This window comes from Schistocerca nitens, chromosome 2 (genome assembly GCF_023898315.1).
Source record: "Schistocerca nitens isolate TAMUIC-IGC-003100 chromosome 2, iqSchNite1.1, whole genome shotgun sequence".
NCBI lineage: Eukaryota > Metazoa > Arthropoda > Insecta > Orthoptera > Acrididae > Schistocerca > Schistocerca nitens.
Genome location: NC_064615.1, coordinates 301,886,370 through 301,908,778, shown reverse-complemented (window position 1 = coordinate 301,908,778; position 22,409 = coordinate 301,886,370). Strand labels below are relative to the sequence as shown.

The 22,409-nt window shown below is 39.5% G+C and overlaps 1 protein-coding gene across 1 annotated transcript in view; it reads right to left on the bottom strand.

Annotated features, from left to right (window-relative positions):
- The window catches only part of LOC126234997 (uncharacterized), a 347,601-nt gene that overhangs the window by 45,129 nt on the left and 280,063 nt on the right, over positions 1-22,409 (bottom strand). Inside the window, exons 8-10 of the mRNA XM_049943735.1 lie at positions 20,093-20,219; positions 12,100-12,273; positions 11,752-11,834 (exon numbers count right to left, since the gene is read on the bottom strand). Coding sequence (XP_049799692.1) covers positions 11,752-11,834; positions 12,100-12,273; positions 20,093-20,219 — 384 coding nt within the window. The remainder of the gene's footprint in view (positions 1-11,751; positions 11,835-12,099; positions 12,274-20,092; positions 20,220-22,409) is intronic.

Genomic DNA, 22,409 nt, shown 5'->3' with positions numbered 1-22,409 from the left:
TGAGTGTCACAGCGTAAAGTTCAACATTCTAGCAGAAATGGAGGGTTATACTATCAATGAACCTGGGTCATAGTGTCATAGTGTTTATCACCGACCGCACAGACTATCTCAATACGCCTCACAGCTGACCCACTTTCCCACTGAGTGCCACCTATTTGCAGCCCCTGTCCATTTCCTCCATGCTCAGTACTCTGAGATTCCTGCTGGAGGTCTGATGTGCTTGTGCATCTGCACTGAAGAAGGTGGATCCGCAGCCCATCTAGGTGAATCAGTTATATGAATGCAAGGTGTCTGTTCTTTCAGACATGTTTAAATCCTCTGCTGTGATACATTGCATGTAAATTGAAGGTGGAGAGGGGAGAAAGGAAAGGAAAAGGATAAGTGGTGTCAGGTGCATTGGGCACAATGTGAAATCAGCAGCAATGAGTGAAAATGTGGTCCTGACCAGGATTAGAACTGAGGACGTTCTACTTATCAGGCAGTTGCATTAACCACTGCACCATCCAGGACACATGTGAAAGAACAGACATCACGCATTCATATAACTGATTCGCCTAGATTGGCGATGGATCCACCTCCTTCAGTGTGGATGGCTTAAGGCTAAACATTTCAAGAACCCACATGATGAGTTTTAAAACCAGTCAAAAACTTAAAAATCTGTACCACTCACAACAATCAAAAAATGGAAGAACTTGACTCAGTCGGATACCTGGGAATAAACTTAGAACTTTGAGCTGGAATTCTCATATATAATATATAGCAAATAAATTAAACAGCTTTGCATTTGCAATGGAAATTTTAGCCTGTGCCACTAATACGGCCACCAGGAAAATAGCATACTATAGCTACTTTGAATCTATTATTCGATATGGCATAATTTTTGGGGGGACCATTACATGAATTTTAAAGTTACAAAAAATAATCATTTGCAACATGTGCTTTGCACAGTCGAGGACATCATGTCGACCATTATTTAAAGACCTAAAAATATTAACTCTCCCCACTTTATACATCTTTTAAAAAAAAAATTATTTTGAATACTCATACAACACAAGGCATAAAGAAAACTTTGTGCTCACCTCACATCGCTTAAAACTGCATGCTCAGGCTCCTCAGTATATAGCCATGAAAATTCACAAAAAAAAAGGTGTGACATAATGATTAAAAAAAAAAAAAGTTACATGATTTTCTAATTGAACGATGCTGCTACTCTGTGGAAGATTTCATGAAGAATGAAGTGATACTTTGAGCTGGATCCCTTAAATGGAATAAAAATTTATGATGGTTATAGCAGACATAAATACTATAAGTCTGACAAATTTTAAATAAGTAAATTCTCCACAAAGTATTATTAAGTGTGACAAAACCTCAAATAAGCTAATTGTAACCTGTACATGTCTCCATTACATCAGACATATGTTCTGAAATTGTGTACATTATGAGATGAATAAAACACATTTGACATTTCACTATGTCCTACCTCTGGCAGGAATTTCATAGTAGTGGGCACGGAGGAAATGGACAGGGACTGTGGACAGGTGGTGCTTGCTGGGTGTGTGGGCCAGCCATGAGGCGTACTCAGATGGTCCACACAGTTGCGATAAACACTGTGTCCTATGTGGCACAGTGGTTAATGCAAGTGCTTTGTAAGCAAGAGATCCCGGATTAAAATTCCAGTCCAGCACACATTTTCACTCATCACCACCGATTCTGGGTTATGTCCCGATGCAGCTGACATCACTTATCCCTTCCCTTGCCTTGCCTTTCCTTTCCTTTCCTTTATGCCCCCTCCACCTTCAATTTACATATAATTTGTAATAAATTAAAATGGTGTGATGTGATCAGAAGACAAGAAGAAAAAACATAGTGGACAGATGACTGAATACTGGAAGAAAAGGAGACAACAATGAATAAGGAATTGAAATTGGCATGGAGTCCTTAGTTGGCCCATCAGAGAAGGGAAAAAAGTGGGAGGAAGAGAAATATTCACAGCATGAAACTAGGTTTGCTGTAAACAAAATAACATGCCACTGTTGCACAAAAAAATTCTTATTCAGTTATAGAACTTTTAAATAGAATAGAATTCTCTTTAGAGAATAATATGATAAGCTTGTACCATTAGTTGTACATTAGGATTACTTTAGGTTCTGACACTTTTATGTGTGTCAAATATACTACTTAAATCAAACAATGGAAAACCCAGTATGGAATGTAACAATATTATGAAGAGGACAGTTGCTACCACATAGCGGACATCCTGAGACGCAGATAGGCACAACAAAAAGACTGTCACAAAGGACCTTCTCTCCCATTTGCTTCACCTGGTCCTACTCAACCCAACAAGTCACCTTCCTAGATGTTGACCTCCACCTCAGAGATGGCTACATAAATATCTCTGTCCATATTAAACCTATTAACGCCAGCTGCACCCGTTCCATACCAAGAAGTCCTTTCCATACAGCCTAGCCACCCATGGCCATGTACAAAAACAAATCTCCCGTGCCTTATCTTTCCAGTCTCCCACCACCTCCCAAAGTCTCACTGTCCGGCCACAGAGGAGCATTCCCATCATAACATCAGTACCACCCAGAACTGGAGCATCTGAATTACGTTCTCCACTACGATTTTGACTACCTCTCGCTGTGCCATGAAATGGGAAATGTCCTGCCCACTATCCTTCCCACCCCTCCCATAGTGACATTACACCATCTACCAAACCTACACAATATATTTGTACATCCCTACACAACCCCTGCTCTCAACCCCTTACCTCATGGCTAATATCCCTGTAATAGACCTAGATGCAAGACCTGTCCCACACATACTCTCATTATCACCTACTCCAGTCCAGTCACAAATATCATGTATCCCATCAAAGGCAGGGCTACCTGTGAAACTAGTCATGTGGTCTACAAGCTAAGCTGCAACCACAGTGCTGCATTCTATGTGGGCATGACAACCAACAAGCTCTCTGTCCACATGAATGGCCACCGACAAACTGTGGCCAAGAAACAAGTGGACCACTGTGTAGCTGAGCACACCACCCGACATGACAGCCTTCATTTCAATGACTGCTTCACAGCCTGTGGCACATGGATCCTTTCCACAAACACCAGATTTTCAGAATTGTGCAGGTGGGAACTCTCTCTGCAAATTATCCTATGCTCTCGTAAGCCTCCTGGCCTCAACATTTGTTAGTCATTGTCCTCTCCCATCCAGCACCTTCCCTGTTCCCATTCCAGCACCACACTGCCCTCTATTATTCCTCCAATGCACGCAGTCTTTTTACTTCTCTGATTTTCCACTACCCCCTTTCCCCCGCCTCTCCCCTGCACTCCATCAACCTCCCGACTGCACCTAGCTGCTGCTCTACCCTCTCTCCACCTCTTCCTTGCACACTCTCCAGCAGCACTTCACCATCCCCCACCCCATCCTGCTATACCTCCACCTGCCTGCCTCAGCTCCTCCTTGCTCTCACTCAGTTGCCACTCCCATCATGCACTGCTGCTGCTCGCAGTGTGGCTTCAGCTGCCAGAAACTGCAGTCATGTATGTGTGGGTTGCATTTGCGTAAGGTTTTGTGTGTGTGTTTTGTCATTTTTGACAAAGGCCCTACTGGCAGAAAGCTTATTTTGTGACAGTATTTTTCTGGTGCCTATCTGCAATTCAGCATCTCCCCCATACGGTAAATTTATGACTTGTACTGATGAGTGTCCTTTACATTAAATCAATGTTTTTTTTTTATGTATGTAATGAAATGATAAAATTCTTATTCATCTGCTGCAACTGCCTTTATTAACATATCCAGTTTCAGAATGCAGCAGTAAATACATTTTAATTGCAGCTGAGCTTGTTTATTAATATTATGATGTGTGCAGTATTTATACTTACAGAATGAAGAAAAGAAATGAAGGATTCAAAGTGACAGCACTGTTGCTAGACAGAGATATATTGATCTAAACTGCAGATCAAATAGGACAACATAACATTATTTGATTTTTGCTGAAGGTATATAATTAACTATCAGCCAACTGCAGTAACAGTATTCAATTTTCATTCAAAAATACTTTTAACTAACTGTTCCTTTAATAATATGGATTCTACCCAGACCATATCTGCTCTGAACTGAGTAGGTAGCTTTACTTAGTAAATCATAAAAATCCCAAAGTACTCCCGGCCAAAAGTTCTATAATTCCCTGGTCCCCAGCTTCTCTTGAATTTTTGACTGTCAGATGTTTTAATTAGATTAGATTAGTACTTGTTCCATAGATCACAAATACGACACTTCGTAATGATGTGGAATGTGTTGGGTTAATAAAATGTGTCTATACAAGATATTACATTACACAAAATATTACATGACACACTTTTTTTTTTTTTTTTTTTTTTTTTTTTTTGAGGGGGAGGGGGGGGTGGAGAAATTAAAATTACCCACTTACTGTATCCAAAAATTCATCTAATGAGACCGATGACCTCGCTGTCTGGTCTCCTTCCCTAAAAACAACCCAACTCATCTAATGAGTAGAAGGAGTTGCCAATAAGAAATTCTTTTAATTTCCTTTTAAATGCTATATGGCTATCTGTCAGACTTTTGATGCTATTAGGTAGGTGACCAAAGACTTTTGTGGCAGCATAATTTACCCCCTTCTGAGCCAAAGTTAGATTTAACCTTGAGTAATGAAGATCATCCTTTCTCCTAGTGTTGTAGCCATGTACACTGCTATTACTTTTGAATTCGTTTGGATTGTTAATAACTAATTTCATAACTGAATATATATATTGTGAGGCTACAGTGAAGATTTCTAGCTCTTTAAATAAGTGTCTGCAGGATCTTGGATGAGCTCCAGCAATTATTCTGATTACATGCTTTTGTGCAATGAACACTCTTTTACGCAATGACGAGTTACCCCAGAATATGATGCCCTATGAAAGCAGAGAATGAAAATAGGCGTGATAAGCTAATTTACTCAGATGTATATCGCCAAAATTTGCAATGACCCTAATAGCATAAGTAGGTGAACTCAAACATTTCAGCAGATCCTCAGGGTGTTTTTTCCAGTTCAACCCCTCATCAATGCATACACCTAGAAATTTTGAATATTCTACCTTAGAATGAGATGACGAGATAAAAGAAATTATTCAGGTAGTGAAGGGAGACGAAAATTTAATAGTCATGGGTGACTGGAATTCATCAGTAGGAAAAGGGAGAGAAGGAAACATAGTAGGTGAATATGGATTGGGGGGAAGAAATGAAAGAGGAAGCCGCCTTGTAGAATTTTGCACAGAGCATAACTTAATCATAGCTAACACTTGGTTCAAGAATCATAAAAGAAGGTTGTATACCTGGAAGAATCCTGGAGATACTAGAAGGTATCAGATAGATTATATAATGGTAAGACAGAGATTTAGGAACCAGGTTTTAAATTGTAGGACATTTCCAGGGGCAAATGTGGATTCTGACCACAATCTATTGGTTATGAACTGCAGATTGAAACTGAAGAAACTGCAAAAAGGTGGGAATTTAAGGAGATGGGACCTGGATAAACTGAAAGAACCAGAGGTTGTAGAGAGTTTCAGGGAGAGCATAAGGGAACAATTGACAGGAATGGGGGAAAGAAATACAGTAGAAGAAGAATGGGTAGCTCTGAGGGATGAAGTAGTGAAGGCAGCAGAGGATCCAGTAGGTAAAAAGACGAGGGCTAATAGAAATCCTTGGGTAACAGAAGAAATATTGAATTTAATTGATGAAACGAGAAAATATAAAAATGCAGTAAATGAAGCAGGCAAAAGGGAATGCAAACGTCTCAAAAATGAGATCACCAGAAAGTGCAAAATGGCTAAGCAGGGATGGCTAGAGGACAAATGTAAGGATGTAGAGGCTTATCTCACTAGGGGTAAGATAGATACTGCCTACAGGAAAATTAAAGAGACCTTTGGAGAGAAGAGAACCACTTGTATGAATATCAAGAGCTCAGATGGCAACCCAGTTCTAAGCAAAGAAGGGAAGGCAGAAAGGTGGAAGGAGTATATAGAGGGTTTATACAAGGGCGATGTACTTGAGGACAGTATTATGGAAATGGAAGAGGATGTAGATGAAGATGAAATGGGAGATAAGATACTGCGTGTAGAACTACTGATGGCCTTGGGAGAGCCAGTCATGACAAAACTCTACCATCTGGTGAGCAAGATGTATGAGACAGGCGAAATACCCACAGACTTCAAGAAGAATATAATAATTCCAATACCAAAGAAAGCAGGTGTTGACAGATGTGAAAATTACCGAACTATCAGTTTAATAAGTCACAGCTGCAAAATACTAACGCGAATTCTTTACAGACGAATGGAAAAACTGGTAGAAGCGGACCTCGGGGAAGATCAGTTTGGATTCCGCAGAAATGTTGGAACACGTGAGGCAATACTAACCTTACAACTTATCTTAGAAGAAAGATTAAGAAAAGGCAAACCTACGTTTCTAGCATTTGTAGACTTAGAGAAAGCTTTTGACAACGTTAACTGGAATACTCTCTTTCAAATTCTGAAGGTGGCAGGGGTAAAATAAAGGGAGCGAAAGGCTATTTACAATTTGTACAGAAACCAGATGGCAGTTATAAGAGTCGAGGGGCATGAAAGGGAAGCAGTGGTTGGGAAAGGTGTGAGACAGGGTTGTAGCCTCTCCCCGATGTTATTCAATCTGTATATTGAGCAAGCAGTAAAGGAAACAAAAGAAAAATTCGGAGTAGGTATTAAAATTCATGGAGAAGAAGTAAAAACTTTGAGGTTCGCCGATGACATTGTAATTCTGTCAGAGACAGCAAAGGACTTGGAAGAGCAGTTGAACGGAATGGACAGTGTCTTGAAAGGAGGATATAAGATGAACATCAACAAAAGCAAAACGAGGATAATGGAATGTAGTCAAATTAAATCGGGTGATGCTGAGGGGATTAGATTAGGAAATGAGACACTTAAAGTAGTAAAGGAGTTTTGCTATTTGGGGAGCAAAATAAGTGATGATGGTCGAAGTAGAGAGGATATAAAATGTAGACTGGCAATGGCAAGGAAATGGTTTCTGAAGAAGAGAAATTTGTTAACATCGAGTATAGATTTAAGTGTCAGGAAGTCGTTTCTGAAAGAATTTGTATGGAGTGTAGCCATGTATGGAAGTGAAACATGGACGATAACCAGTTTGGACAAGAAGAGAATAGAAGCTTTCGAAATGTGGTGCTACAGAAGAATGCTGAAGATAAGGTGGGTAGATCACGTAACTAATGAGGAGGTATTGAATAGGATTGGGGAGAAGAGAAGTTTGTGGCACAACTTGACTAGAAGAAGGGATCGGTTGGTAGGACATGTTTTGAGGCATCAAGGGATCACAAATTTAGCATTTGAGGGCAGCGTGGAAGGTAAAAATCGTAGAGGGAGACCAAGAGATCAATACACTAAGCAGATTCAGAAGGATGTAGGTTGCAGTAGGTACTGGGAGATGAAGAAGCTTGCACAGGATAGAGTAGCATGGAGAGCTGCATCAAACCAGTCTCAGGACTGAAGACCACAACAACAACAACAACCTTAGCTACCGATTTCTGATCTTAGTCTATATTTATTAATGGTGTCATTCCACTTACTGTGTGGAACTGTATATACTGTGTTTTGTCAAACCTTAATGAGAGCCCATTTGCAGAGAACCACTTAATGATTTTCTAAAAAACATCGTTTACAATTTCACAAGTTAATTCTTGTCTGTTGGGTGTGATAGCTATATTTGTATCATCGGCAAAAAGTACCAGCTTAGCATCTTCGTGAATACAGAATGGCAAGTCATTAATATATATGTTAGTGAAACTTCTTGACACAATAAACTGTGTGCAGACTGGTATCCAAACCTGGACACTGTCTTACATTGCAGTGCCCTAATGAAGTGAACTATCCAGGTATGGCACAAAACCCGCACCTCCCCACTTCAATTCCACCAATATCTCCCCCCCCCCCCCCTACTTAAATCTGTATGTTCTGGAGTGTACTTCAAGGATAACTGCAGTTGACTTTGTCTGTAAAATCAGTGTGATTATCACATATAAAAAGTAACATTTCTAGGCAAACTCTTCAATTAAGACCACTTACGCTTCAAATTTCTTATAATACCTAAATATGTGAGAGACCCTCTAGTGACTCTCACAAGCTCATTCAGTCTGAAAGCTACACTAACTTTTCCCACAACATGTAAAAATCATATCAAAACAACTCTAGGCCAGATATTTACATACTGTCCCTACTAGACCATAAAACCTCTGAATACGGGCTATAGTGTTCACTGTGCCTAAGTCCTCTACTACTTTACTAATGTACTCCATTCAAGCTGCAACAAAAAATACACAAATAAAGTGAGAAGTTACAGGAGTGAAAATATGAAAACTTTCAATGATTTCCTAGCAGCAGAAAAATGGAATGATGTATTATGTGTTTAAAATTATTTATGATATTGAATCAATTTTACTGTAATGTAGCATGTATTTAAAACTGTGTATTACTGTACAAAATAAGCTTGGGCCTATATCCTAGATCTCCTAGATCAAATATTTGATGAAATTGATGATAAATAAATAAAAAATGTAAAATAAAAAAAAATAATAATTCCAGCGCCTCTCAGGAGAGTTATATTAATCAATAAGTCAAAATACTTATGACAGAAAATATTATGAAATGGGTAGTTGCTACTCACCATATAGCAAAGATGCTAAATCACAGACAGACACAACAAGAAGACTTACAAAATGAGCTTTCGGCCAGCAAGGCCTTTGTTGAAAGTAGACAACACTAACACACACACACACACACACACACACACACACACACACACACACACACACACACACACCTGACCACAGACTCTACTGTAGCCTCAGCATCCACCAAATGTGGTCATGTGCGTGTGAGTATGTGTGTTGTGTACATTGTCTAATTCTGATGAGGAACATTTTGGACAAAAGCTTACTGCTGACAGTCTTTTTGTTGTGCCTATCTATGACTCTGCATCTCTGATATATGGTGAGTAGCAACTATCCTTTTCATAATATTGTTATTAGTCCATCCTGGAGTTTCCAAAATTCTTAAGAAAGTTATATCACAAGCCAAGCGAATGGCAAATGACACCTGTGTGGCAACATCCTCAAACAAAGCAAAGGCAGTGTGGAGTACCATAAGAAAAACCAATTGTCTCACGAACATGAAACCAAAACTCTGATCCACAAACCTAGAGTCACTAACCCATGAGAAGTTGCAAATAGATTCCACAATTACTAGGAAGTATTGTAAAGAAACTACTACAAAGTATCAAAATTACTACAAAGTATCATCTAATACAAATCCAACAGACAAAACAAAATAAAAGCTTCTGTAGAATTTACAATCTTTTGGGAAACAACTGCTGATGAAATTATATGAAGCACAAGAACCTTAAAGTAAACTACTGATTGGAATTGATGGAATCCATGATATTATCATAAATAACTGCATAAATAAAATATCTACCCCACACTAATGTGTACAATTCATGGTTAATGACGGGAATATTTTCTGATTGTATGAAAGTGGCAAAATTTATCCCAATTTTTAAGAAAAGTGAAAAAATAATGTGCAAAATTACAGAGCCATATAATTGTTACCTGTGTTTGGTAAACTTCTGGAGGGATTAATTTATCAAAGATTAATTAATTTTATTGGAAGAAACCAGCTTCTCTCTGATGCTCAGCGTGGCTTCAAGAGTAATAAACCCACAACAACTGCTATATAAGAGCACCTACATTACATCCTAGATGCTCAAAACAAAAAACAAAAAGCAGTTGGGATCTTCCAAGATTTGTGAACAGCATCTGATGTCATATACCACAAAATTCTACTAGACATACTGCTTCAGACTGGGTCACTTCATATTCCACAAACAGGAAACAATAAAATACAATTTTCTAGGACATATCAAAATATATCATCCAACTATGGTGATATTGCACAAGATATGCCACAAGACTCAATACCTGGAACGATTCTGTTCCTTCTTTACATAAATGACTTACTTTAAATAACTTTGACCTTAGGATGGAATGCATTTACATAACACAAGAAATGGACATACAATTGACATCCCGTTTGCCAGACTATCAAAGATTCACTGCAGTTGTAAGTATCTAGCACCCACATTTTTAAACAAATTATCCAAAAGTGCACATTCTATGCCCATGGATAAATTTAAAGTAAAAGTAGCAAAATGGATAAAAAGTAAAGTATTTTAAACAGTTCAAGAATTTCAAGAGAGTGCAATAAATAATATTGAATTTTGATGGTACGTTTTGTGAAAGGAGTATATATTACAAAATTAGAAATATAATATTATGCAGGCAATTTGTCTTGTCAAATATATGTATACTTAGATGTACACAATGTCTCTGTAACTTTTATTATATGACACCGATTACATGTAAAATGTTTAAAGGTGAATAAGTCTGAATATGAACATGAGTGCCACTACCAGCACACACTTTTCAGATGGTGCTAGTATCCTTCTTACTAGTAGAAATGACCAAGAGCTCAAAGAGTCCATAACTGAAAGTGCAGGTGAGTTGGGTGATTGTTCTGACAGAATTAATCTGACAGTCAACACAAAGAAAATCACCTTCCTCAACTTTCATGTGAGAAACTAGAAATTTATGCCTGATATGAAATTACATGGATCTGAAAATGTTGAAAAAAGATTTTTATGCCCGTGGATCCAGGACAACTTGCAATAGTAAAGACACATCAGGAAAGCTAATAGTAAGCTGAACAAAGAGTGCTATGTCTTGTGCATCCTCGCATAATGCACAAGCCCAGAGGTTATTCACACTGCTTACTATGCACAATTCCATAGTGTAGTGCATTACGGTACCGTATTCTGGAGAGACTTTAAACACAGCTCAGACATGCTCCTCACTCAGAAGAGAGCTGTGAGAGTAATGAACAGGGCAAAGCCAACTGGCAGTTGCAGATCTTTCTTCCAAAAATCACTCATTCTACCTCCTGGCAGTCTATGTATTAGAAATGTATAGGTTTGTAAAAAATAATATTGCAAAACTCAGCAAAATGTGAATGTCCATGATCATGGTACAAGACAAAAGATGAAATTCCATGTTCAAAAAATGGGTACCTGTCTTTAAAAATTCACCACTTAACCAAGCATTCAACTTTACAACAGTTTGCCATCAGATATAAAAACAGGAAGTCTCTGACATTGTTTAATAAGAGTACAAAAACCTTCTTGCTTGATCATTGCTTTTACACTGTATCTGAATTTTTGGTCCATATGTGTGGAAAGAAGTATAAAATCAACTGCAGGAATGTTTTCTGTAAAAGAAATAAACACTAATGTAATATGTAAAATAAGGAAAAGGCAACCACTCTCCTATAAGGGATCGATATGAGGAGCATACTAATACATAACAAAAAACAGCATTCACACTAGCTTTCACACACTAGCTGCTTTTCCAACAATAATACACACATTCACACACAGAAAAACACACAGACACCTAATGCACACTCCTGTGGCCATGGCAAGATGTGCAAGAAAGTTTTGTTTTTACACCATCTCCAACTACGAAAACTATGTCTTTTACTTTGTGCGTGTGTGGCAGTATCAAATGTATGTTCTGTGCATCACAATGTGCATGTGCTGTACAAAAATGATTCTGATAACAAATGAATAAACAAAGAAAAATTTACTCACAGATCTTCTTGTTGCTCATTGCCCCCTTCTTCAGCTACAAGAAGCTCATACTCTTCAGCTGCATACCGATCCCAGTCAGACAGCTATTAAAGTAATAAAAAGTGTTGTTATTTAAGTATAAGAGTGGTAAATTAATAAATTAAATGACAGTTTAATAATCCAGCTGAATAAATTCTTTTAATTGTAGTCATTAATAAAAACCAGTTTATCACTTACTTGTTATTGCAGCTCAACCATTGTAGTGAGCACATCTCTTAAAAATTATCTATCTCTGGTACACTATATTAATGAAATCTATCTTTACTTTTGTAAAATAATATAAAAGTAGGCAAGGGAGGAAAATCTTACTTCATGGCCATCAGTATCATGATCTCGTTGGGAAGCAAATGGATCCCTCTGCTCGTGATCCAAATATTTTTCCAAATTAAAAAATGTATCAAAGAATATAGGTGTCATCTTACAGCGCTTTAGATCTGCCAGGGAAATTTTTCCTGGTATTGCTGGATGAATCATGTCCAGCATCTGCAAAAAAACGAAAGAAAAAAACTGCAATACATATTTAACAGATTTCTTAACATACATAGCTGTATCACAGGAGAATTCAATTGAGAAAACTAATGAATTGCTGGGCAGTATGTGTCTTCAGGAGGAGAAATGTTTAGAACTGCTGATGCAAACACACACACACACACACACACACACACACACACACACACACACACACACACACACACATAGATCTCAGGCTTTCACTGACCTGACCTTTTCGTTTAATTATTATTATTATTATTATTATTAAGCATTACAATCCATGAAGGCTTTTTGCTGCAGAATGGACAATGTTGAACCACTTTGCTCTGTCTTTACAGGTAATTTGCCACTGTCTGTCATGTCCTAGTTTTCTGAGATCGTCTTGAATATTGTCCAAGTATCTCATGCGTGGGCGTCCAAGAGGTCGTCTTCCGGTGGGAATCTCTTCAGTCACTTTCTTGATGGTCCTGTTTGGTGGTGCTCTGATGACATGCCCTATCCATTTCAGTCTTTTGGCTTTAATTTTGGCCACTATATCGGAGTCTTTATATAATTTGTAAATTTCATTGTTATTTAGCAATCTCCATTCATCACTGATCCTATCTCTTATGGGTCCAAATATTTTTCTCAAAATTTTTTGTTCAAATACTCTTAATCTGTTTTCCTCTTTTTTTGTGAGAGTCCAGGTTTCAGATCCATAGGTGAGTACTGGTATAATCAATGATTTGTATACTTGTAGTTTGGTGTTCCTAGAAATTAACTTGCTTTTGAAAACTGTCAAGAGACTATAGTAGCATTTGTTAGCCTTCTGAGTTCGTGATTCTATTTCAATTTTTATGGAGTTGTCAGAGGTTACTATTGTACCAAGGTAATTAAATTCATTTGTCTTTGTGAAAGCTGTGTTATTAATTTGCAGTACATTATTATTTGATGGATAGCGGGATAAGATAAAGTACATTGTTTTGTCTGTATTCAGCTGGAGGCCTGTGCCATTTGTGGCTTTAATTAATTGTGCTGTAAGAAGCTTCAAATCATTCTCACTGTCAGATAATAATGCAGTGAGAATGATTTGAAGCTTCTTACAGCACAATTAATTAAAGCCACAAATGGCACAGGCCTCCAGCTGAATACAGACAAAACAATGTACTTTATCTTATCCTGCTATCCATCAAATAATAATGTACTGCAAATTAATAACACAGCTTTCACAAAGACAAATGAATTTAATTACCTTGGTACAATAGTAACCTCTGACAACTCCATAAAAATTGAAAAATTTTCGTTTAACCTTCCCCAATATCTCTTTCACTTCTCCTCAAGGAAAGTAGGTGGAACCAAAGAGCATCTGCTGTTTTATGTCTCTTTAACTTATGAGTGTGAACTGTGCTCATATACACAACGACAATTTTTCACTAGGAGATGATTAACGAGTGGCCCATATTACCTTCATAGTTTAAGTATCATACTATTTCTAGCACGCTCTCTTTCTCCCGCATCCTTCCAGTGACATGTGCATCGACTCTTAAACACATGTATTCCATGGTGACACTCACTGTTCATGAGCAGGTCATCTGCCATAGGGGTAGGGTGTAGGTGGAGGATGAGAAATGATTGGGGTAGCTGGGAATCGAGGAGGAATTTTAGGGTAGGGATACCACACACAAATAATCTGAGGCAAAAATGGCAACATGTAGAAGAATTCTGGTAGCAGACATAAAATACATTGAACTGTTTGTGTGTGTATGTGTGTGTGTGAGAGAGAGAGAGAGAGAGAGGGGGGGGTGAAGAGGACGTAATGGGGGTGTAGTGTGAAGATAGAAAAAAAGTGTGGGAAATGACAAGGGAAAAGGTTTTACCTGATTCAATTAATTATACTTTCAGCTCAACAGAGCCGTAGTGAAGAGTTCCTCAAGGAAATAGCATATGTCATAAAATAAAAATACATATTTTTAAAAAAATATTAGTTCCTTCCACAGACTAAGTGAAACAGACCACATGGACAGGAAAATAAGTAAAAAAATCTTAAACATACTCACAAAACATATAAATGTACGATACTATCATGTCATAACCACAATCAAGTCCAAATCTGAAAGCAGGGTCGTCAATGAAGTACAAGGCTTAGCACTGCAAGCACTTTTATTACGTACAGCCAGAACAAAATTGAACTCCTGGATGGAGAGTGCAGCTATTTACACAAAAGAGAATATTTCATGATACACAAACATTAAAAACATAAGAAATTTTGAGGACCTTCTAGAACTGATAAGTACTAAATAACAAATAACTGTGAATGGACAACCTTGAACTGGCAACCTGCAACACACCAACCAGCGATGCTAAATGCTACATCACACTGCATGTAGCAAAGTTTGCAGCACTGCTCCCCCTCCTGGAGAAACAGAGGCCTGGTGTTTCGGTGTTTCGTAAGGTCTCACTCCAGCTGGCTACACTACACTGGATCTAGATCTTGTCATTGGTCCTCTGTATGGCAGCATTGATGGAACCTCGCATTCCAGTTGTATTGTCACATCCTATTCACTGTGAGACCTTTGGAGGTAGCCCCTCTCACTGAAGCTTTGTGATCATTGAGCAAGTCTTCAGTTTCCTTGAACAAGGAGACCCCATTGTCAACCTGCACTTCAGGACGGTAGTACGGCTTCATGTGGTGCACATGGGTGACACCTCTGCCCTCCTGTGCTGTTTATGAAGGGTCATAATCTTCCACTTTATATGTGATGTCTGACAATCCAGGAAGGACACGAAATGGCTCAAAGTAGTATGTTAGTAGCTTTTTCAATAGTCCCACTTTCAGTGCAGGTGTAAATTCCATACGCAGTCTCCCAGGCTGTGTCTCACCTGCCAGTGTTTGGTGTTATAGCGCTCTCAGAATTTCTCCTGGATGTCCAGCATGCTTATGTGAGCCAGCTGCCTTGCTTCTTTGGTCCTGGTGATGAGGTGTTTCACATAGTCATCTTGAGTATCATCCAACTGAATGGCAACAGTGCATCCATTGTCATTCAACCTTACAACTGTGGAGCAGAAAGAATGGTGTGAAACCTGTAATGTCATTTGCTTCACGGTGTTGTATACAAAATATCACATGTGGCTGTATTATATGTAAATCTCCCTATTTGATGTCAACATAAATTGAAAGCACATCCATTGACATCTCATTAAAGCATACTGTGAGGTCATTCATCTTAGAATGCTATGCAGTTATCCTGTGGGGGATATCACAACATGAAATTACTTCTGACAGTCTTAAATGGAAAACTTTTCCACAATCAAAAGATCATCACAATGGGTGGTCCATGTTTCAAAATTATATTGTTTACAAGAAACTTCGTAATTTTCAGAGCTTTGACAGTCAGCACAGCTTTGGTGACTGTGTAACGGGTGATGATGCTTCCAATTCAGTGGAAGGGCTCTGGTACCAGATGCCCCAGAGGTAAAAGCAACACATGCTTCCATCACTGGAATTTCTTAAAGTGGCTCACTTGGTGTCTAATGAATCAGTAGAGGCCTGGCCAGTGATAATTACAACTGATTCTGTCTGGAGTATTCACAAATCCTGGGTGACCAACTGTGGATGCATTGTATAAAAACTTCAGTTCAGCAGGCCGTAGATGGGCTGGGATGATGAGTGACCATTTCTGCCCCACTGGATAATACACACATAAAAAAAAGTTTTGCATCAGCCTGGTTCCTAGAACTCCTGAAGACAGACGTTGACTGTGGATATTGTATCCCTTTGACTGTTCAGAGACATCACTAAACCTGCCCCAAGATGTAAAACAACCATGCATGAGCAGCGCCTATTAGATGGACGGAGTCCAACAGCCGATCAGTTCCATTCATTCCACCAGGAAGGAGGTACACAGCTCGTGTTGTCTGAAGTTCAGCCATGCCTAGATGGTCAATACTGCAGTTCAATTGCATCCACATTGTTACTTTGTGCCAGGACGGGCTCCCAACAAGAGAAGTGTCCAGGCGTCTCGGAGTGAACCAAAGCGATGTTGTTCTGATATGGAGGAGATACAGAGAGACAGGAACTGTCAATAACATGCCTCACTCAGGCCCCCAAGGGCTACTACTGCAGTTGATGACCGCTATCTAGAGGTTATGGCTTGGAGGAACCCTGACAACAACGCCACCATGTTGAATAATGCTTTTTGTGTAGCCACAGGATGTCATGTTACGACTCAAACTGTGCACAATAGGCTGCATGATGCGCAACTTCACTCCCGACGTCAATGGCGAGGTCCATCTTTGCAACCACAACACCATGCAGCGTGGTACAGATGGTCCCAACAACAAGCCGCACTCAGGATTTTCATCATGTTCTCTTCACTGATAAGTGTTGCATATGCCTTCAACTAGACAATCATCAGAGACATATTTGGAAGCAACCCGGTCAGGTTGAACGCCTTAGACACACTGTCCAGCAAGTGCAGCAAGGTGGAGGTGCCCTGCTGTTTTGGGGCCAACATATGCTACTGGTGGTCATGGGAGGCACCGTAACGGCTGTACAATACATGAATGCCACCCTCTGACCGATAGTGCAACCATATCAGCAGCATATTGGTGAGGCATTCGCCTTCGTGCACGACAATTCATGCTCCCATCATGCACATCTTTGGGATAATGACATCATTCGACTATAGTGGCCAGCATGTTCTCCAGACATGAACCCTATTGAACATGCCTGGGATAGACTGAAAAGGGCTGTTTATGGAAGACATGACCCACCAATCACTCTTAGGGATCTGTGCCGAATCGCCGTTGAGGAGTGGGACACTCTGGACCAACAGTGCCTTGATGTACTTGTGGATAGTATGCCACAATGAATACAGGCATGCATCAATGCAAGAGGATGTCCTATGGGTATTAAACGTACCAGTGTATACAGCAGTCTGGACCACTACCTCTGAAGGTCTCACTGTGTGGTGGTACGACATGCAATGTGTGCTTTTCATGAGCAATAAAAAGGGCAAAAATGATGTTTATGTTGATCTCTATGCCAGTTTTCTGTACAGGTTCCATAACTCTTCGAACCGAGGTGATGCAAAACTTTTTTTGATGTGTGTAGTTAATTGTTCCCCTTATCCAATGTTATGTTTATTAATTGGAATTCTCCTTCAATTAGTTCCTCCTCCTGCAAGGCTTCTATGGTTTTCAGCAGTTCTGGATCTTCCTCCTGCTCAGCTGCAAGGTTATTCAGTGCAGTGATGACTGAGACTTCATGCACACTGCTGTGTCCCATCTAACGATTCCTTGAAAGTTAGTCAGCTTCCTTGTGTCTGCATCCACGTTTGTATACCAGGGTGACATTATGTGGTCTGTCACAATGTTGAGTGGTTTGGCCAAATAAATATGGCCAAAACTTGTTGACGACCCAAACAAATAAAAGGCACTCTTTCCCAGTTGTAACAATAGTTCATCTCAGGCTTGGAGAGTATCACCTCTTCAGCACCTTTCTTAATTTGCACTGGAACTGCACTATAACATAATTGCTGGTGTCAATGTGAAGTTCTGTCTCAGGATTCTCCTCATACAGTGCTGGAACTGGAGAAGATTTTAGCAACTCCTTAAGAGCAAGGAAAGATCTTTATTGTGCCTAATGCAAAAAAAAAAAATTATCATCTGCCTGCAGTATTTCTTACAAGAGATGTGCCTTGGTACAGAAGTACTTAATGAATTGCTGGTAGTATGTGAACATTCTGAGAAACCTTCTCATATCATGAATGTGCCAAGGAGCTGGAAAATCTGTGACTTCTCTTATTTTCTCTGGACTGGGTAGAACTCCATCACCATTTACTAGGTGCTCCAGGATTTTTATTTCTTGTGAGGTGAAGAGACATTTTCTCGATTCAGGTAGAGGCCTGCAGTCTGATCATACTTCAATACAGTTAACAGGCCACTTAGATGTTCTTCAAATGTCTTCAAAAACTGATGGTTTCATCCAGATAGCAAAGAGACATCGCCCGTTTAAGGTATCAAACCAAATTGTCCATCATACATTCGAAGATGGTTGGAGCACTACACAGCTCAGATGCCATAACTCTGAACACATAGGGGCTGACAAGAGCTATGAAGGCAGTTTTTCCTGGCCACCCTCATTGACCTTTACCTTTCTCCTTCTCTCTTCTGTGCACATCACTCTTTTCCTGTCCTGATCATATACTGCCTTCTCCTATCACTCTTTCCCCAATCTCCACACACTCACTGTCTCTCTCTCTGTCTTCCCCCTCTCTCTGTCTCTATCTTCTTCTACTTTTGCCCCCCTCCCTCCCTTTAACCCTCATTCTATAAATCTATATCTCTTATATGCTCTACCCTCTGAACTTCTTTTTTCTTGTTGTGCAGCCACAGAGTCATCTGTCAAAAGACCTGCCTCACTCTATCCTGCTACTCCCTCCTATCTTCATGCATTTTCCCCTACCCCCTCCCCACCTCTGTCAACCCAGGAAGCGGCTAAAAATAATTAATAATCAATAATCAGTCTTGCTGTGGCCACAGGACTGTATGTTTGGGTGTCAACAAAAAGAGCAAGAGCTTGAAAGCTACGATGAATACTGTTTTCTTTTACACGTTTCTGTTCCACACATCAGTCTACTACAGGTGTATGGTTGCGTTGCCCTTATTTTATGCATGGTTACACAAATAAATTAATGTGATACTAAGCTTAGAAGAACATTCTTTAATTAACTTTGTAGATATTTTATTGTAATGACTAGAATATTTTTAATGAAAATATTTTATGGTGTATGTTATTTCCTATAGTGCCCTGAAGATTGTGTTCATACCTCCACAAATACCTCTGTTCATATACAACATGCAAGAAAACAGCACAACAGTACCTCCATTTTGACAGCTGACACTTGTTCTATGTAAAGAAGTCCCTACCCTACAGCTCTGGCACTCATGGGCACTAAAACTGCAGTTGGAAAGCAGGAGGTAGCCAAATATACTCTGATATCCCAGACTGATGAGTCCAAAAGGCTGCCAGAATGCAGGGACCTAGACAACAGCTGCCAGATGGTGCTCCTAATATCTGCGAGCACTGCTGTCACCCCCTCAGCACTAGGAATAGGCCATGCCACACACATCACCCTATCGGCACCCGTGGCCTTGCTGCTATAAAGCTAGCAGCAAAGGAGCCTGGACCTCAGTCGTGTTCCGACTGCACTCTCGGGCTGTTCATTGTACTCAGTGTTGCTCAGTTCTTGATGTTGCTACATTTATGCTCTCAATTTGGTTCTGAGCTTGTCATGTTGTCTTCATTGTTCGTCCATTACTGTTCTTGTCTTTCCGCAGTTTTCAGTGACTCACCATTGATGCCCTCAGCCGACTGACCAGTGTCTTCTGGTCTTGCTTGATTCTGGTTACAATAACAGCATTGACAGAGCCTTCAGATCAGAATATTCTGCCCTGATGATCCAGAAACTGTTTTCCTGTGTCTATCTTCCTGTGACCTCAACAAACCAATCACCACCATGAACCATCCTTTCACTGGTACTCTCCTTATTACTTGAGCCATGAAAAACACTACCATGTCCTTTGCCATGGCTTCGATTACATCACTCAGTGTCTAGAGATGAGGGATATTTTGCCCTCAAATCCTAGGGCAAAAATCATAGAAGCAACTCAAGCTGTTCACCTACAGAGTATACACAAGCGAGTCCAAACAAACACAGGAGTCAGTACTGACCTGTCTATTTGGCGTGTCAAACTAAAATTTTCCAATTGCCCTTTCAATTGCATATGAATTGATGCAGTGACAAACAATTTAAAGTCATAAATTTACCTGGCACAGACAGTCTTCAAAAGGCAACGTTTCCATGCCCAGTGCTTCCATCCTTTGCAGCTGCTCCTCATAAAAATATTCAAGTTCATACATGGACAGGAAACCATCACCATCAAGATCCATACACCTGTGAAAGAAGTTTACCCACATAATTTCAATTCAATAAATATATATACCTTTTACACTTTAACATGTACTTGAATTTTATCAATAATGGGAGCACTGAAAAATTCAGACCAAACTAGTCAATATAATTATGGAATGAGATAGGTGTTTGTCAGTTACAAGAGCAGTCATGAAATAATGTAATAATTAGCAAGTGTTATAACTGACAAGTTCTCACTTACAAAATTGTGCTTCTAAATTTCAATATTCGTTCCAGAAGTTCCGAGATGTGCTGGGTAACTTATGATTATTTCAATCCCAAGAAATATTCTCATTGTTCATAAGTTGTGGAAGTTTCAGTTTACTTGGGTACACAATGGGCTGATAGTCTCTCACTTGTTTTGCTATGTCCATCAGTTAGACTTATACAGCAATGAGTTGCAATGGGATTATTTCTGCTCTGTGATTTTAAGGTAGGGCTGATCAAAAATTGTTGATGTGTCATGAAGTTTCACTGTTCAGAATGTTTGCAGGAGACTACACAACACTTTTCCATCTTCCAAAGCAACCATATGCTGCTGTCTTTATGAGTTCAGACACCACCATAAAAACAAATCGAAGGAAAATTAAAAAAAAAAATGCAGTTATTGGATTCTGCAACTTATAAACTCTGAGTGAAAAGTTCTGTGCATTGCATTCTGCTAGTAAATATCAGAAACATTTGATTCTATATAGTCAAAAGCAGAACTTAATACCACACTGGTGATAAAAAATAGTTGCACTAATTCAATTTTAAAACGAAATGGCAGTCATAAGTTTTGTATCACAGAAGAGGCCTGCCTAGCAAAAGTGAAAAGAGCATGAAGGAAGGGGAAAAGAGTGGTGCACACATTCTTCATGACAAATGGCTACACTGCAACTATTGTTGTGGGTGAAAGCATGGCTGTAACTTTGGCTGGTACTCTGAAGTTTGCCAACTCTTCAAATGCACCACATAAATGTCTAAAATCAAGTTTGTGTGGGACTCTGTTCCAGTATGACAATACACCAGCTGATCACACAACAAAAACGAGGTCTCTGCTTTGAAGGGACTTGGGTCCAGACATTGTTTCATCCTCCCTACAGTTCCAACTTGCTCCATGCAATTTCCTCTTGTTCTCAAGGTGATTCCTCCTGTTCCCCAAGGTGAAAGGAACAATCCACAGACAATTTTGAGTCTTCAGAAGCACCCACCTCTGTTTATGATGCATACCTAAAGGGTCTCCCAAAAGAAACCTATGTGAAACATACAACCTGGTGTTCTGAAACAGTGCAGTGGTGCCTAGAACATCAAGGAAAGTATTTAGAGTAAATGGTCTGAGTTCCAAAAGATAATAATTAAGATAACAGTTGCAATACATTCAGTGTCACTCATACCATTAAAAAAGAAGAGAAAGAAAGAAAGATTAGTGTCTACCAACAAAATTTGTTCTAGCCTAAAATAAAATATATTAAAACTGTTTGGAATTTGTGTAAAACTTGACTAACCACCAGGTATTAGCATGCATCCCACCATCATACTGAACGCAGTTGACAATCCACCACACCACTCCATTTCCCCCACGCACACTAACTTGCTTAAATTTCTTCTAATTTTTAATGGCATTATTCATTCCATGTTTAATTTCTCTTCCTCTTTCATTTACTTACTCTGGCCCTTCTGTCATCCATGAACTGAGGTTGGCACAGTGCTTACCAGTGTACTATTTTTGACATGCTCCTTGTGACATCTGTCCGTGCAGCATTCATCTTTCTCTCTCCTCATTCTCGCAATAGGTGAGTCCTTGTCTGCCTGGGGCCAAGTGACTTTCCCCTTATTTCCAACCTTCCTCAAAACAATCACTCTAATCAACATCCACATACCAACTCCATAAGCCACCATATAGCGTGTGGCAGAAGGTGCCCTGTACCACTACTAATCGTTTCCTTTCCTGCTCCACTTGCAAATAGAGAGGAGGGAAACCTACTATCTATATGCCTCCATATAAGCCCTAATATCTCGTACCTTATCTTCATGGGCCTTTTGTGAAGTGTATGTTGGCAGCAGTAGGACCATTCTGCAGTCAGCTTCAAGTTGCTGTTCTCTAAATTTTCTCAGTGGCGTTCCTCGAAAAGAACATCATGATCCCTCCAACAATTCCCATTTGGGTTCCTGAAACATCTCTGTAACACC